The sequence below is a fragment of the Simochromis diagramma genome, unplaced genomic scaffold, assembly GCF_900408965.1.
Source record: "Simochromis diagramma unplaced genomic scaffold, fSimDia1.1 OVJJ01000483.1, whole genome shotgun sequence".
NCBI lineage: Eukaryota > Metazoa > Chordata > Actinopteri > Cichliformes > Cichlidae > Simochromis > Simochromis diagramma.
Window position 1 is genome coordinate 1,517,893 of NW_024386835.1, and position 16,139 is coordinate 1,534,031.

The following is a 16,139-nucleotide window of genomic DNA, read 5'->3' on the forward strand; positions in this document are numbered from 1 at the left end:
GATAACAGAACTGTACGTTTTAATTTGTTTCCAAAACCCCGCAGTCAGGACATGCTATATTGTATTTAGATAGAAGCTAGCGAGCTAACTTCCTGCTAACTTCTAACTCCGTTAAATGTCATAAATTCCGTTTTCATGGATGCCTGGATGTTAAACTCAATTGTTACACCTGGTAGAGCAGAACGCTGATCATTTTATTAAAGATGAAAGACTTTAGACAGTTTTTCAACTCTCAGTAATGCCATAGTGATCGTTTGATATATGGACCTGCAGCGGAGTTTAGGCCCAGACACGGCTAGTGACGTCAGACTTAACGACCGGATTGTACTGACCAAAATGTCCCTCAGACATAATTTTCATCTAAGAGCAGTTGATGGATTTCCTCCCAGCCCAGTTTTTGTGTTCAGTGCTTAGTAAGGAAATTTTAGGGGACTTTTAGGGATTAAAAGACAAAATGGTTGTACAATAAGAAGGTAAAAGGGAGTTCAATATTGTCTGTTTTGACTCTTCAGTGCCTGTTGTCTGTTGAGATTTACCTTTTGTCATGTTTTCGCTGGAGAAAGGCTATGGCTGCCCAAGTAAGTTGTCATGCTGAGTGAAAGGAGGTGGTGCAGTGTGAGTAACTTGTGTGAGCCATAGCACTGATTGCAGTGGTCGCGTCTTAAACATCAACAGCGGGCCTGTGTTCTCAGCTAGCAGGGACCCACACTGCTGTCTTTGTCCTGCTCCCAGTCCCACCAGGATAGATCATACTTGCTCCAAACACATGCACATCTATTCAAATACATAGCATAAAAACTTTAATGCCATGGGAGGTAGGTCTTTGAAACTAGTTTCATTTTCAACGCGATTCATTTCTAGCATTAAAATAGTGCTGATGACACAGTGCATAAAAGTTCATCATATCAGGCAGTTGAATCTTAAAACAACAGCAGGAAGAACCTTTCATTTTCTTTCTTGTGTTGTCTAGACTTGTCTGTTTCTTCTTGCTTCACCCAAACGACAAAACTGTAGAGATGGTGTGGGCATGCCGGGAATTCTCACAGAAGCATTAGAGTCATTCCTCTCGTCATGTTTCATTGCTGGTCAAATGTGGGGGTGGATAGAGCTTTGATTTTTGTTGTTGTTTTTTCCCCTCTAAGACCCTGTCTCTGCATAAGAAAACTAAAATCTTGTCAACCCATAGGTTCCTAGGTTAAGAAGAGAGGAAAAAATGAGCTAATGGATCTGTTTTGAGGCTTAATCTGCAAATTAGCCCTCAGGAAATCTCTGTAGCTTGGAGCTAATGACTGCTAATAAGCCAATCCATTACTGCAACCCAACTCAACTCTTTGGGCAGTGGCAGGTGGTGGTGCTGCTGTGTGCATTTGAACCATCACATTCTCCCTGCCGAGACAAATGTGGCTCTAATAGACTTAAAGGCTATACATACAATGACTGTCCCTCAAGGGAGTCTGTGTTAGTGAGGTGAAGTTCTGCAGAGATAATTAGTGTTTCCCCTTCATGCTTTGGGGATTACTGTCTGTGTGGTTAATTGAACACCTACAAGTATCCAAACATTAAACCACCTGTTGGCACACAGGGAGCAGATAGGTTTCCCTTAGGATAATAGAGGTAATTGCATTTCATTCCAATATGACATAAAGCAGCTACCAGCTCATCTGCAAAAAAGGGTAGATACCCAATTACAGGCAAACTCATTTAGGTTTTAACTGAGTAGAAAACACAAACCAAATGGGTCCCTATACATGACATGGTTTTTTCTTAATCTCTATCTGCTCTTTAACGGTTAAATTAATGAAACTCACTGGGTGGCCTGGAGCAACCACACGCACAAATGGATTGTTTTTGATGTCTTACATAACCCGGTGGAATTGATGCATTCTCTCCCATTTCTGCGATTAGAAGTTCTTCTCTCTGTGGCGACCTGGGACTTGATTGAAGTTTTTTTCTTTTTGTGCTGATGTAATGTGTGAAGGGAATACATCCAAAAAGTACCGCAGTCATTTGGGATCATTTTCCTTTAACACAAATGTATTAATGACAGCCCCACCCCATCCCCAAATCTGGAAATTCAGTCAGTCTCCGAAGGGCTTGTTAGATGACGGTGTGTTGATGTCTCAACACTTTGGCTGGTCGTGCAGCTCTCGATATTTGTAATCTGGTTCGTTGTGCTACTTCTGCTGCTGCTGGGTTGAAGACATGAGTGTACGATTCAGTTTTTACCACCATTTTGAAAAAATGTTGGTACAGAAGCTCAAAGATTCACAGATTATATACAGGGAGATGTATGGGTCAGGCCTCAGCTTCATCCAGCTGCAGCTGGACCCCAGTTAATCCTGTGGGCTTCCTGGCACCTTGTACTATCTCTGTGTTGGTTCTGCCAGTCACATGGTAACCCATCAGTAATCAGACAATTTCCTGAGTCTTGCTGGGAGATTTACAAATTCCCTGCTGCTTTTCCTAGTACTACACATCTTCATGCTAATAAGCCCTACTTCAGCAACACTCGTGCAAGCAAGATGAGCTACGCATGTATGCACACTAACATTCTTCATCTTTTATATTGTGTGTATGTTTGTGTGTGTTTTTAACATACTTATGTGAGAGTAAGCTAAACACTAAAGCTGACTGATCTTGTTCAAATGAAACTGGACATTGGGCACTGGCAGTCCTGTTTCCCCCTCTGTGTTGTTTTTCTCCTCATTTTCTGCCATGAGTCAGACACAACCACAACTGTCGTGCACATTGCCCAGTTGCTAGGCAGTGGACAGTATTTATTTTCCCCCTATTTTCCACTTTTCTTCGTCTGCTGCTTTTCCACCAGCAGTGTGATCCCTTGCTGTATTTTCTTCATATAATTAAAGTATATGCATCAATTTGTTTGTAGTTTCATGTCCTTGCGTATACTGAAAATATATTTTTTTAAAGAAGGGGCTAAGTCTAGCATGTGGGGCAGTTGGATTGTCTGACATTTTGTGTATTCAGTCACAAGTTATAGGTAACTGTGGAGGGACTCTATTCAGCACTGACTCATGAAATGTTTCCAAGCACTAGTATTGAAATGGCATTGGGAATGACTTGTCTCTGTGTTTATGGATCTGCAGTCTTCTGGACTTGTGTAGTTCAAAATGAGATATGGTGATCAAAGTATGCTGTGAGAAAATAACAGGATTAGTAGTATCAGTGCAATTATCACAGAAAGTATTTGTATTATACGATATCAAAAGCTTCTAGTTATTTGTTAATCAAAGCAGCAGTGGCATCAAGGTATGTGCCAGACATCATTACTCATTTCTGTTAGCAGTTTTAGCTTCACAGGTCAAACTCCAAAGTGCTTGTTTACTACTTTCAGAAGAATCTGTGTGTAGGTGTGGTAAGAGAAAGGCTAGCTATCTCAGCTCTGGTCAGTCAGATTTATAAACTCTGTGTTTTTTCCCAAGAGGGCCCTGTTATTGCTATATAGTTAAAATAACTACTAGGGATGGGTATCGTTTAGGTTTTATCCGATACTGGTGCCAAACCGGTACTTTTGAAACTGTGCCAGTGCTTAAACGGTGCTCAAACCGGTGCTTAAAGAATGGAGAACACAAAATTGGTCCAAAAACCTCTCATGTTCAGCTGTTTCTTTTGTAAAAAGATAACAATGTTAGCCTTTTCTGCAGCTATGGGGCATATATGGTATGACTCTTGGCTGGAAGCAGTGCTTAATCAATGGAAAAAACACAAACTTTGTCCAAAAACCTCTCATGTTTAGCTGTTTTCCACTTTTTCTTTGGTCATTTTAGCCTTTTAGGCCAGGGTGAAGGGAGTATCTGCCATCAAACAAGAAGACAGCCGCATGTAACTACGACAGTGTTTGCTAGTTCACCTTACATGCATTAATGTAATAACGCGGTTAGCCTACTCAACGTAAATTACACACGAACAACATTAAGCTACTCACGCAGAGAAGAACGGCTGCTGCTGCATCATCATCCGTCATCATTTCTGCTACACTGGCAGGGCTAGGGGCCAGGACTTTCCTCTTTGGGTTTTTGGGGGATGTTGCTAACTCCAGGTCCGATAACAGGCAACCCACCCGCAGTAGATGTGCACGGTGTGAGGTCTCGCAGCAAGCTATCAAATACGGCGCATTTCTCGGCTTTTAAAAAAAACGCTCTGCGTCGCCAGGTGTTTCATCGGATTCGAGGTGTTACCTCCTTTGCACTGTATCACAGTATCAGCTTAAAGCACTTGTTGCAGGCTGCTGAGTTTGCATATTTTGCTGTGAAGTACAGCCAGACTTTTGAACGCTTCGCCTTGGGCATTTTTAATCTGTAGCTCTGCTCTAAAAGAACGTACGTACCTGGACCCGCCTACTATCCTCGGAAACGTAAAATGATTGGCTAGAATCTAAAATGTATCACAGCTCAGGAAAAAAAGCACAGAAAAAAAAGCACCGAAATAAAGCACCGAAATGTGCGCTGCTTTTCGGTCTGGTTACTACCGTTTATGTCAGCGTTTATGCCATCATGGCACCGGATACCGGTACCCATCCCTATTAACTACTAGGGCTGGGCGATATGGCCTAAAATCCATATCGCGGTATAATTTGAAGCACGTGCGGTAGCGATATATATCGCGATATATTCTTTTCTTCTGTATAAGTGTTTTCCACACTATAAGGCACACTTAAAATCCTTTAATTTTCTCAAAAATCGAGATTGTGCCTTATGTATGAATTCTGGTTGTGCTTAAGGACCTCGAACCGATTTTGGCGTGCAGAAATCTGTTAAAAAATGTTTTAGTACAACTTTGGTAAGCGGCACTGCTTGATGGATTGTCAGAGCATTACGGCTGCCGCAGTGAGGAGCTTCGCGGAGTAATCTGGGTCCAAAACTCCAAAAGAACACAGAGTTAAAAACAGTCTAAATTCTTTCATCTTTAATAAAATCATCAGCGTTGCTGCTTTACCAGGTGTAACAATTAAGTTTAACATCCATGAAAACAGAATTAATTAAATTTAATGGAGTTAGAAGTTAACAGGAAGTTAGCTCGCTAGTTTCCACCTAAACATTTCATACCATGTTCTGACTGAGAGATTTTTGAAACAAATTAAAACGTACAGCTCTGCTATCACTTCCAACACAAATGAAGACAGAAAACTAAACAGCAGTGCCGTTTGTAGGGTTACTGAAGTTGGACTACCTGTTATATAATGTTGTGCTACGTGATTGCTAGCGACACAGCTATGTTAGCCTAACATTAGCACAGTGAAGCTGGAGGATGAACGCCAACTTTTTTCCACTCGATAAAAGTTAACGTGAGGGATTCTGGTGGTTAGAGACAAATGCAATCGCATAGCAGGATGCTATACACGGGCCAAACTTCAGTCAGGAGAACAACTGAGATTATTCATCCACAATACAAGGTTAGTTATTAATATACTGCAACAACATGGGAATAGAACAGCTGTGAGAGAATTCAACATTAATGAATCAATGTTACGGAAGTGGAGGAAGCGCAGTTTTTGGCTTTCCCCATATTTCAAAAGTGCTTCATCTCTTTGCTATGACTGTCGGCTGGCATAATTTGCAGATGATAATGGTTGTAGCCGCTGCGATACTTTCAACCAAAACAGGCGCAGCTTGATGACATCATCAACATACGCTATCGCGATAGAGCGGTATAGTCAAAATCTCTATTGTTGGCCAAATTTATATTGTTTCTATCGTATATCGCTTATATCGCCCAATCGCCCAGCCCTATTAACTACTACTAAATACTACTGCTGCAGCTTATACAACATAAATAAAACAAGAAAAGTCTATGACAGCAAATATGATTTATTCAAGGTTAAGTATTTGATCTGAACTCTGAGAACAATAATCGATTAAAATGTTGTGAACACCCCACATTTTTATTTATTCTACCTGCATCATTGTTATTTGAAATACGGAATCAGTTTGTAATTTTTACTTTACACTCAAAGAGCCAGGGACAGTCCATCTTTCTTCCATTTCTTCATAATGTGCCGCAGAGACTGTGTTGCCTCATGAATACTCCATCATGGTGTGAATTGCAAGTTGCCTCATAACCATGAGGATAACGTAAATTTGAGAATGTCGCAATATCCTGCTGAACAACAGCACAATTTCACCTTTTGTCCACTCAGACATTGCTGTGGTTTTTGGTCATATATTTAATCATAGTACACACCGCACACAAAGCGACTTTAGTTAATCTAAATCTTTGGATGTTTGTGTAAGCTGTTTTTATTGAAAGGCGAACTGCATGTGATCTATTAGTGTCTTCACTTGTATACCATGGAGGAGTAGGAGCTGACAGCTGTCTGTGGAAAGTATCTTGGCCCATTCCTACCCTGGGGCTTGATTGTGCGTGCTGCATGCTGCGTAGCAGTGTATTTTGAGGGTCATCCCATAAAGACTTTACCCCAGGCGAGTACGAGCAGAGAGTGCACTGACAGGCACCCCTGGGTGTACGTCTGCGTGTAGTGTTAGATTCCTTGTGGCAGATGAGCTCTCTCTGGTTGCCTCAGGCTGTTAGAATAAACATAGTAGAGGATAAGAAAAGCCTATATCCTGTCAGTGCAAGACATTTCCATTAAAATGTTAACTACGATAAAAGTAGTTTCTTGAGAGTGGCTGTGACGTGTCTGCTGTAAAATTAACAGATCCCTGCATTGCCTTTTGAATTCAGACTGTAGAACTGACTTATGCAGGGGATAAGACGAGGGTCCAGATGTGAGCCAGCCTTACTGGCTGCCTGTTTACATTTCTCAGCTAACAGGAGCATATTTTTAACCTCTGCCTGTTTTTGTTCTCTCTGCAGGTGCTGGGGAGTCGGGGAAGAGCACCATTGTGAAGCAGATGAAGTGAGTGACTGCTCATTGTTTTGCTTTTCCTCCCATCATGAATGCCAATTCAGTATGTGTTTTAAGCATAAGTGATTCTATATGGAATGTATAAATGTGCCATTGGTGTTGTTTAACTATTCATTTTAAGTACATCTTGAGCCACCTGTTTTTCTTTTGTTTTGTGCGAACAAATTGGTGAGAGAGCTATAATCTTGGAAAAAAAACACCACATATTTCTTTTATGCATTTTAATAATGGAGCCTTTAATAATGGCTTACGGCTCCATTATTAAAAGATAAATAAGACAAATTGTTGCTTTGTGCCACTATAAAACAGTAATATTTGGTGTGTGTGGTTCAATAACAATAAAAGTACATTTAAAGCAGAAATTATAAGGAACTGTATACTGTAGCTAATATACACAGAATATTTATATATTTATCACAAGTGTTAATTTTATTTGTCAAAAGTGATTATTTTATATTGTGCAGGCCAGATGGTTGCTTCATAACCTGAAACTGTCAGACAGACTGATAAGGATACAAGGATTTTTTTAGAGGTTTTGTAGAAATATTTACACCAGATGTAGTAATTGTATGAGAAGCTCGTCATACAAGCACTAATATGGTTTCTCTTGTGTATTTATAGGCTTTGATTACTCTGTACTCATAAATGAAACTGCTGGTCTCTCGCCTGATTCTCACTCTCATCAGTCTCTGAAACCCTCTTTACTTGTTCTTACATTGATATCGAACATTTATTTCCGGTGCACGAATGCATAAAATACGCATCAGGTCATACACATTGTGTAGATTTTCTTCACTTGCTGCAGCTTACTAAGCACTCATATAGTTCTTGAAAACCTGCTCACAGGCACATTAATATGCTTGATGTGGGTTGTTTTTTTTTTTTTTTTCTTGGTTTTTTTCGATGCATCATTAGCATTAATCCCAGAGTAACTAAAAAAAAAGAGAGAAAGAGATTCAGCATTTTTGTCTTCCTTCGTCAGAGTACAAAATAAATTTAATATTTGGTGTGTGGAATTTTTCCATTACTAATAATGATGAAAAGGAGAATTTTTGTTGTAAAAAAGGTGTGAGACTCCCAGGGGGCCTGCAGCATTACTGAGGGGGTTTCTTTTAATCTAGTTTTGAAAATATTACTATTGAGTACTATAAATAAATTCTACTGGTAAACATCCAGGTTGTGACAACTTGAGCTTGCCAAAAAATTTGACATTTCCAGGAAATGACAAAATGAGTGGATTACAATTTTTTTTGAGTTCTCTAAAAAATTCCCTCCGGTCCACAGGGCATACAGGCCCATTATATACCCACCGGTGTCCCCCTCACAGAAGTTGGGGCAGCCCAAAAGTGACGCCACATCCGCTGGTGAAAGTCAGAGAAAAAACTTAGGAAGAAAAAACAATAAACTTGTTCAAAGAATATTGTAGCAAGTAGCCACGCCCTCAGTGCCGCTACAGATGGTGACGAGGCTGTGGGGATGTCACTCTTTTGTACATGACACCACAGATCAATACGACAACCATTATAGGCCTTGAAACCAGCAGTCATAAAATGGTTAAATGAGAAAAAAATCAACAAGATTGATATAGTTAAGAAAAACTAAACTGAATACTAAAACTACATGTGACAAAACATTTTAGTTAACAGAAATAAAAATAAAAACTGGTCTTTTGAAAAGAATTAAACTGAAAGTATTTTGTGAACTTGGGAAGTTAACTGATATAAAATAAACACAATGATGCTGCCTGATGAGGCACTGATGAGTGTGTCTAAAACACTGAGTCAGCTGCTTTCATGAAGTTTTGTGTTTTTCCTGTAAAATGTGTTGACTTTTCCCAAATCTAGCCTTTGTACACATGCCCTCCGTACAGTAATAAAAGAAAACAAAGTAATAGTTAAAAAGACTGAAACTAACACTTTAACTAATAAAAACTAAATTTAAACTAAGCATATTCCAACAATAAAAACTAAATTAAAATAAGAAAATCCACTCACTCTTCTAATACTCTTGGTGTTTATAACTTTTCCAGAAGTCAAACATGTTGTTGCATTTTGATGGATGATGTGCGAGTACTTTCTGTGTTGACATATAAATAAAATCTTGAGGTTTTGCAGACATGTGACCGGTAACCACGTGACGTTAACTTGTCTGTAATTTTGGATGTGTGACAATTCGATGACTAAGCTCCCAGTCATATGCCCTAGAGAATGGTCAACCATCGCCACTCATAAGGGAAAACTGAGTATTCCCTGATTGGTTGAGAGTCAGTCATCTGACTGCCACTGGTTTTTAGGGAAAAATGTGTATTTCCCAATCAGCTGAGGGGAAAAAAAACACCTTGTGATTGCTTTGGTCACTAATACAGTCCCAATCAAAAGTTTTAAGACCAATTAAAAAATGGCAAAAAAAAATCATATTTTGCTTGGTTGGACCTTACCAAGGTTCAAATCAGACCTTCATGTTGAAGGTCTGATTTGAAGAAATGGCAGTGACCTCCCAGATCCAGCTGAGTCAGCAGTAGGAAAAATCTGCTTTTCACAGGAACTTGGTAACAGCAATAAGAGAATACGTAGTTTATTCCAAGAAGATATGGTCTCTCTCCCATATATAATATCTTACTGGAACTGATATGTTCCAGATATCAACTGGAAGACAGTCTGGATGATCCCCCATAAATATTTGATTGTAAATAAGGTGAAGGAAGTTTCATTTAAAATTCTACATAAATGTTATCCAGCCAGTCACTACATGGTAAAATTTAAAAGAGACATAAATATTAATTGTACTTTCTGTGGGGATCACCCAGAAACGGTGACATCTTTTTTGGTACTGTTCTTCAAACAGAGATGTGGAAGGAATTTAGCAGGTTTGTTATTGTCCATATTTTAAGGGAGTTTTCTTTACGACGGGAAAATGTTTTATTCTGTTTCTTTAAGTTCCCCAAGAAGAATGATAAATGTTTTTTTTATAATAAATTTGTTAATACTTTAAATTTTTTATCCATAAATGTAAGTTTACTAATAAAACACCATATTTCTGTCATTTTCTTAAGGATGTGGAATTGTACATACAATCAATATCAGACTCCACCAACAAAAAGGCTCTCAAAACAATATATATGTGAATTTTTGCGCGTATTCATATAATTATTACTTTTTTCTTTTTACCCCTGGTTTTGTGTGTTCATGTTCTGTTCTTCTGTATACTTCATCTGTTCGTGTGTTGTAAACTCATTATTTGTTAAATAAAGTTCTTTAAAGAAAAAAAGAAAAAAAAAGCAAAGAAATGGCAGTGAGACAAAACTTCTTTTTTTTTTTTTTTGAGCATGCAATTTATTGGAAACAACACTTAAACTGAAACAGACTGCTTTACAGCTGATCGAACGTTTAGGACCACGCCTCCAAAAAAAACTGTAACACCAGTCGTCACCACACAGACGAGGGCCCTAAGTCATGAGGGATGCTCTCTGCAACATTTGGACATAGCCAGCGGGGTTTTGACGCCTCTGCACCTCCTGAAGCTCCATTGTTCCACCGAAGGAAAAAGCGGCCCCTTATGGCGCCCCTTCCACTGTGGCACCTAGAAATCATCTCAGGTGGGATCTGTTTGTCATGCCAGTAACGTTGGAAACCATCAGGACCATCAAGGTGAAATTTTTTTTTCTCATCAAAGAATAAAACTTTCTTCCACCTTTCAATGTCCCATGTTTGGTGCTCTCCTGCAAAGTCCAAACGGTCAGTTCTGTGGCATTCAAGGAGACGAGGTCTTTGAAGATGTTTTTGTTTTTGAAGCCCTTCAGTCTCAGATGCCGTCTGATGCAGTCGGCACCAGTAAGGGTCAAGGATTTGACAGACACCCAATTGGATCCTCCAGCTCAGTGCTGGTGAAATTGCTTTGGGTCTTCCCCTTGAGATTTTTATTCCATAACCCTCAGGATCATTTAAGAAATTCCAAATGACTGTGTTACTACGTCCCACCTCAACAGCGATGGCGCGTTGCAAGAGACCCTGCTTATGCATTTCAACAACCCGACCACGTTCAAAAAAGAACAGTTTTTTGCCTTCGCCATCAGAACATCATGACAGTGTGACTACCTGACAGAAAATGACAATGAATCCACATTTTTGCACAGATTTGGTCTTTTAAAGGCATGTGGTCCTAAACGTTGATCAGCTGTAAAACAGTGTTGTTTTCAATAAATTGCACGCACAAAAAAAAGTTTTGTCCCACTCCCATTTCTTCTTGTTGCATGTTGAAGCTCTACTTGGAACCTTGTTAAGATCCAACCATGCAAAATATGATTTTTTTTTTTTTTTTTTATTTATTTATTTTTTGTGGCATTTTTCAAGTGGTCTTAAACTTTTGATCCGGACTGTATGTTTGTGGACTTGGTGGAAGTGATGAGCTCGTCTAGAAACCGCTGTAGTGAATATGAAAAGTATAACGCAAAGTTGACATAGAGATCGATTGCCTTCAAATTAAAAGTTACATACTTTAAAACATAGTTGCTGCAGAACAGCTTTTGCTGGAGACAAAGGTCTCCAAGTTGAACTACCGATCAGTTGGCAGTCAGTAGGAGGTTTTTGGTGTAGGACCTTCTTTGCAACTAATTTCACATAGCAAGAGCCAGAAAAGTTCAGGAATCACTTCCAACCAGCCGGGAATACATTTTTCCTTAGCAACTGGCAGTTGCTTCATGTCCATTATGGCGGAAAACTCCCAAGCAATGTGCGCCTGACGTCACATGAGAAACCTCATGTGACGTTTGAACAGTTTTGTGCCAAATATCAAGTTCCTGAGTGTTCTTAGTTGTAAAGAGTTTAATGACAAGTTTATTTTTGCCTTACAAGACTGTCACTTATAAGGACGTAATTCTCTAAAATCATTTAGTGTGAGAGGAAGCCACCCATGCGCTTTCAGTAATTTTGGCTGCGCCTCACATTGCTTCACAGTGGGCTCTCTTGCATTTTAATGAGGTCCTATTCAGTACATCACACAACCACTGAACATCCTGGCTGAGGCAGGCTGGGGAAGATAGTTCTGTTTGGTTTCCAGCCCAGAGGCTTCTGTCTTTTCAAACAAATGCTTTTTCCCCTCTCTACAGTTGTATCTATACAACTCAAAAAGCAAGTAAATATTTGCTCTAGTCTCTTGTAACTGAATGATATATAAAACACCTGAACGTTCCCAGTAGCTCAGACCAGCAGCATCACATGCAAATCTGTGTGTGTGTGTGTTTGTTGTTGTTGTTTTTTAAATTAATCTCATGAAATATACATTTCTATTGTTTTAACAGGTTCTTTTTTTTAGGTGTCTGCTACAGTGCTTTTCATTATTTTATAGCAGCATTCAGCTTTGTGAATAATTGCTAAGTTTAGTTTTTTAACATAAATTATGTATGGGTTGTTGCTTTATCTGAATCACCATCCTTCCCTCTTTTCTCCAGGATTATTCATGAGGATGGATACTCAGAAGATGAGTGTAGGCAGTACAGAGCGGTCGTCTACAGCAACACAATCCAGTCCATTATGGCTATCATCAAAGCCATGGCCAACCTCAAGGTTGACTATGAGGAGTCTGCCAGAGCGGTATGTCTTTAAAATACAGAACTTTTCACCCAGTGCCATCCTCTCCTGAGGGAGATATGAGTGAAATGATATTAGTGATGCAAAAATGTTAAGATTTTGCAGCTCTTTTCATAAATCACTGGAAACTTCTGAGCTTTAGACTTTTAAACTTTGCTCAGTGCACCTGTTGTAATATAATTAATGTTAAATATACATTAAAATGCAGACAAAGGGTCGAAGTGCTCCAATGCTCCCACGTAATTTTAACTTTGCCATTCAAGGTTATACTAAACCTGCAGGATAGTATAGTGCAGTTAAGCTTTAGTGATATCATCTTGACTAATCACTACCAAAATTTTCCTCTCTGCCTTCATCATAACCCTTCATATCTTGCCCTGAGGATTTAAGGATTTGAGGCAGCAGAAATTATGCAGATCAAGAATTTCTCTTTAAGTGCTGTGTGATCTATTCTATTCATAAATGAACACTGGGCAGCAGATATTGAAGATGGAAGCCTGCAGTGTCAGAGTACCACCCGTAAAAAGATCACAGAAATAAAGTCAGTCTTTACTCTAGAGAACATGAAACAAAATCATTTGTTCTACTGAGCTATAATTTCTCATGTGATTCTTGCCTCATATTCCACCCCATCTTAGATTCATGCAGGCTGTGAAACATTGATTGTTTTGTAACTCGAATAATCCTTGATTTGGTTTTTTTAAACACATTTGATATGTTTTCCAAATTTCACCCTCCTGGGTGACCTTTATTTCAGTGTAGCTGTATAAACGTGTGTGCGTGCGCCAGCCAATCCTGACACAACTGCCTGTTGTGTGTCAGGATTGGCTCTGCCAAGGTAGTAAGCGCTGCATGATGGGTTCTGCCGGACAGAGTATTAAAAAGTAATTTTTAAGTTAAGCATACCGCCATTGAGGTGAGCTGCAAAGAGCTTTTTAGTACCCTGTGTCTTTCAATCATTTCAGTCAAGAAGAAACAAGCTGCTTTACTCTACACGTGTGTACATGCGTCTTCATTGTTTACCAAATAAATGTGAATGCAAGGTACTGATATAGGATCAGTTACGGCACTTTCAGACATATACTCCTTTTATCAATCAGATTAATCTTAGTCACATTAACATTGAAGCATTCACAAGATTTAGAGTGCACAGAACTCTTTTGTATGTCTGTGTGTTGCTGAGCTCACTAAAAACATACCTGTTTTGAATCATCACTGAGGGATTTGAGTTTTCGTAATCCAGAATATTGTTTACCTCCCGTAAACTTGACTGCGAGGGGTAAGGGTGAGCTGCAGGACACTGACACAGAGGACAGAGAGAGAATACAAGCATACACGTACTTTTACCATCACTTTGTGGGTATGCCTGGATGAAGCCGTGAGAATCATTAACCCGAGCCTGTTGATTGACTTGTTTGAAGGTCGTACAGTTACAGGAAATTCAAGTTACGTAATGTGGAAAGAAAAAGAAGTTGTCCGGTTATGAAACCAGAAGTGTGTAGGGTTTGTAGTTTGTGCTATTTTTAATTGATGCCGATCAAGATATCAGTCTTTAAAATGCAAAATTACCATAAGCACACACAGAATACGTGGAATAACAGCAGGTTTGTTTGTTTTTTCTGTGGCGGTGGCATATAACCAGTTACCAAATTTAATAACGGATTTTAATCAGAATATCAGTAACCAAGGGAATCTTGGCTGTACGCTTCAATAAACACAAGTTTCAATTTTCTCAGTTGGTTTAAAAAATAATTCTGTGGTTCAGTGATTCATGGTTTTACTGTAATAATATTTTTTTCTGATTTTGCCCTAACTAATGAAGTTAGTATCTTATGTCTCGTAATTATAAAATGTATTCTGAGCCAGGATTATTTTTCCATGCAAACTACAAATACAATGGAAGCTATGTGAAAGCAAAGTCCTGCAGTGTTAGACTTATCAGTCTGTTCCTTCATGAAGAAAAATAAGAATAAATGCATTTTTATATATTGATGTGTATGTTTTGTTTTGTTTTGGTTTGGGTTTTTTTGCACTAGGATGATGCTCGCCAACTTTTTGCGCTGTCAGGAGCGGCAGAAGAGCAGGGCACCCTGCCAGAGGACCTGTCCAACATCATCCAACGACTGTGGGCTGATGGCGGTGTCCAGAGCTGCTTCACACGGGCCCGAGAGTACCAGCTAAACGACTCTGCAGCCTAGTAAGTGCCTTAATAACCTGGGAGTGGAAAGAACAAGAAGACATTCGTGGGCGTATCTGGCACTGTAAGGTGTTTAAAAAAACAAAACAAAAACATGTTTAATTTATGAAACCATTCCTTAATCCAGATTTAGAGCTAAAGTTTAAAACTACTGCTATAAGTAGGTTAATCCCTAATATCCAAACCTTTTGTTATTTTTGTTCTACTTGTATTTTTTTATTTATTTAATTTACTTTCCATTTGTTTTGCTTTTTTAGTTTGGCCTTTCTTGTTATTAGATTCCTCTTTGTTATGTTTAATATTGTCCTATATTCTCTACTTCATCACATCAAACACTGACAAAGCTTGCGCAGGGAACAGTAATGGTTATTAATATTGAAGACATCAGTGTTTAATTTTATCAGTGGCTTTGCCTTATACGGACAACAGAGTTGAGCTCAGTCTCTCTGCAGGTCTTAATTAGCTCAATGACCCTTATCAGTTAAGTGCCCCATTTGTTGGCTGCATCGCTCTAATCTACTGGTGTAATAATGGGAAGAGAATGAGGTAAATGCGAGACGCTACCGGTGCGAGGTGGTTATCACGTCCACCCTCGGGAGTCTTGGGGAATAGAGAGCATTGTTAACCACTATATCCCTACAAGCTTCAGCAGCGATTAACAGCACTGCTTTCTGTTTAAATAGAAACCCTTCGATAATGACACTTTGATCGATGACACCTCCAGATTGTGCTGTGAGGTTTCAGTGTAGTGCTAAGTGCTTCCAGGGGATATTTAGCATCCAGGGAGAATAATATTGTTCTGTGTTTGTGTTGGCCTGTATAATCATAACATCTCAGTCTCGTGTTCACCGCCCTTGTTAAAGCTGAGGGGACCCTGAAACATGCTGCTAACACGGCCTCACATTTAGCACCTCTGGGAGTGGACACTACAGTGTTTCGTCATTGCTTTTATAGAGAGCAGAGTGAGTAGGTTGAGGACCAAATGAGTCTGGCACAAGACCATAATCCATATCTGAGCACCTGCTGAGAGGGAGAGAAAGAAAAGGAGGAGATAAAAGAGAAAGAAAATGGCACAGCGCACATTAACCGAGGCCTCTCTTCTATCACACCCTGGATCTGCTCTTCTTCTTCTTCTTCTTCTTCTTTTTGTCTTCATTTTTTTTAAAAAGAGGCTTTACCCCTAAGTTTATTACTTTCTCTCATCCACGTCTATATACATAAGCTGGGTCAGTATTGGTCTATCACACATATTTTGCTCTTTGAGTAAAAGATGCTTGGTGTATTTTAGAAGTTTTGTCAGTACATAGTTTTCTCAGCAGAACAGCTCCAGTTTCATTCTTTACAATATTCTGAACTGTCAATATCAGCTTCAAGAATCAAGTAACCGTGGTTGTCAATAAACTGGTTTTTCTTTGTGTTGTAATTGTTATGACTGAAGGAATATTTCTAGTCTGCCACTCTACAGATCTAC

General features: G+C 39.2%; 1 protein-coding gene across 1 annotated transcript in view; it reads left to right on the forward strand.

Moving 5' to 3' along the window:
* The window catches only part of LOC120731617 (guanine nucleotide-binding protein G(i) subunit alpha-2-like), a 55,308-nt gene that overhangs the window by 33,949 nt on the left and 5,220 nt on the right, over window positions 1-16,139 (forward strand). Inside the window, exons 2-4 of the mRNA XM_040028716.1 lie at window positions 6,835-6,877; window positions 12,333-12,474; window positions 14,508-14,668. Coding sequence (XP_039884650.1) covers window positions 6,835-6,877; window positions 12,333-12,474; window positions 14,508-14,668 — 346 coding nt within the window. The remainder of the gene's footprint in view (window positions 1-6,834; window positions 6,878-12,332; window positions 12,475-14,507; window positions 14,669-16,139) is intronic.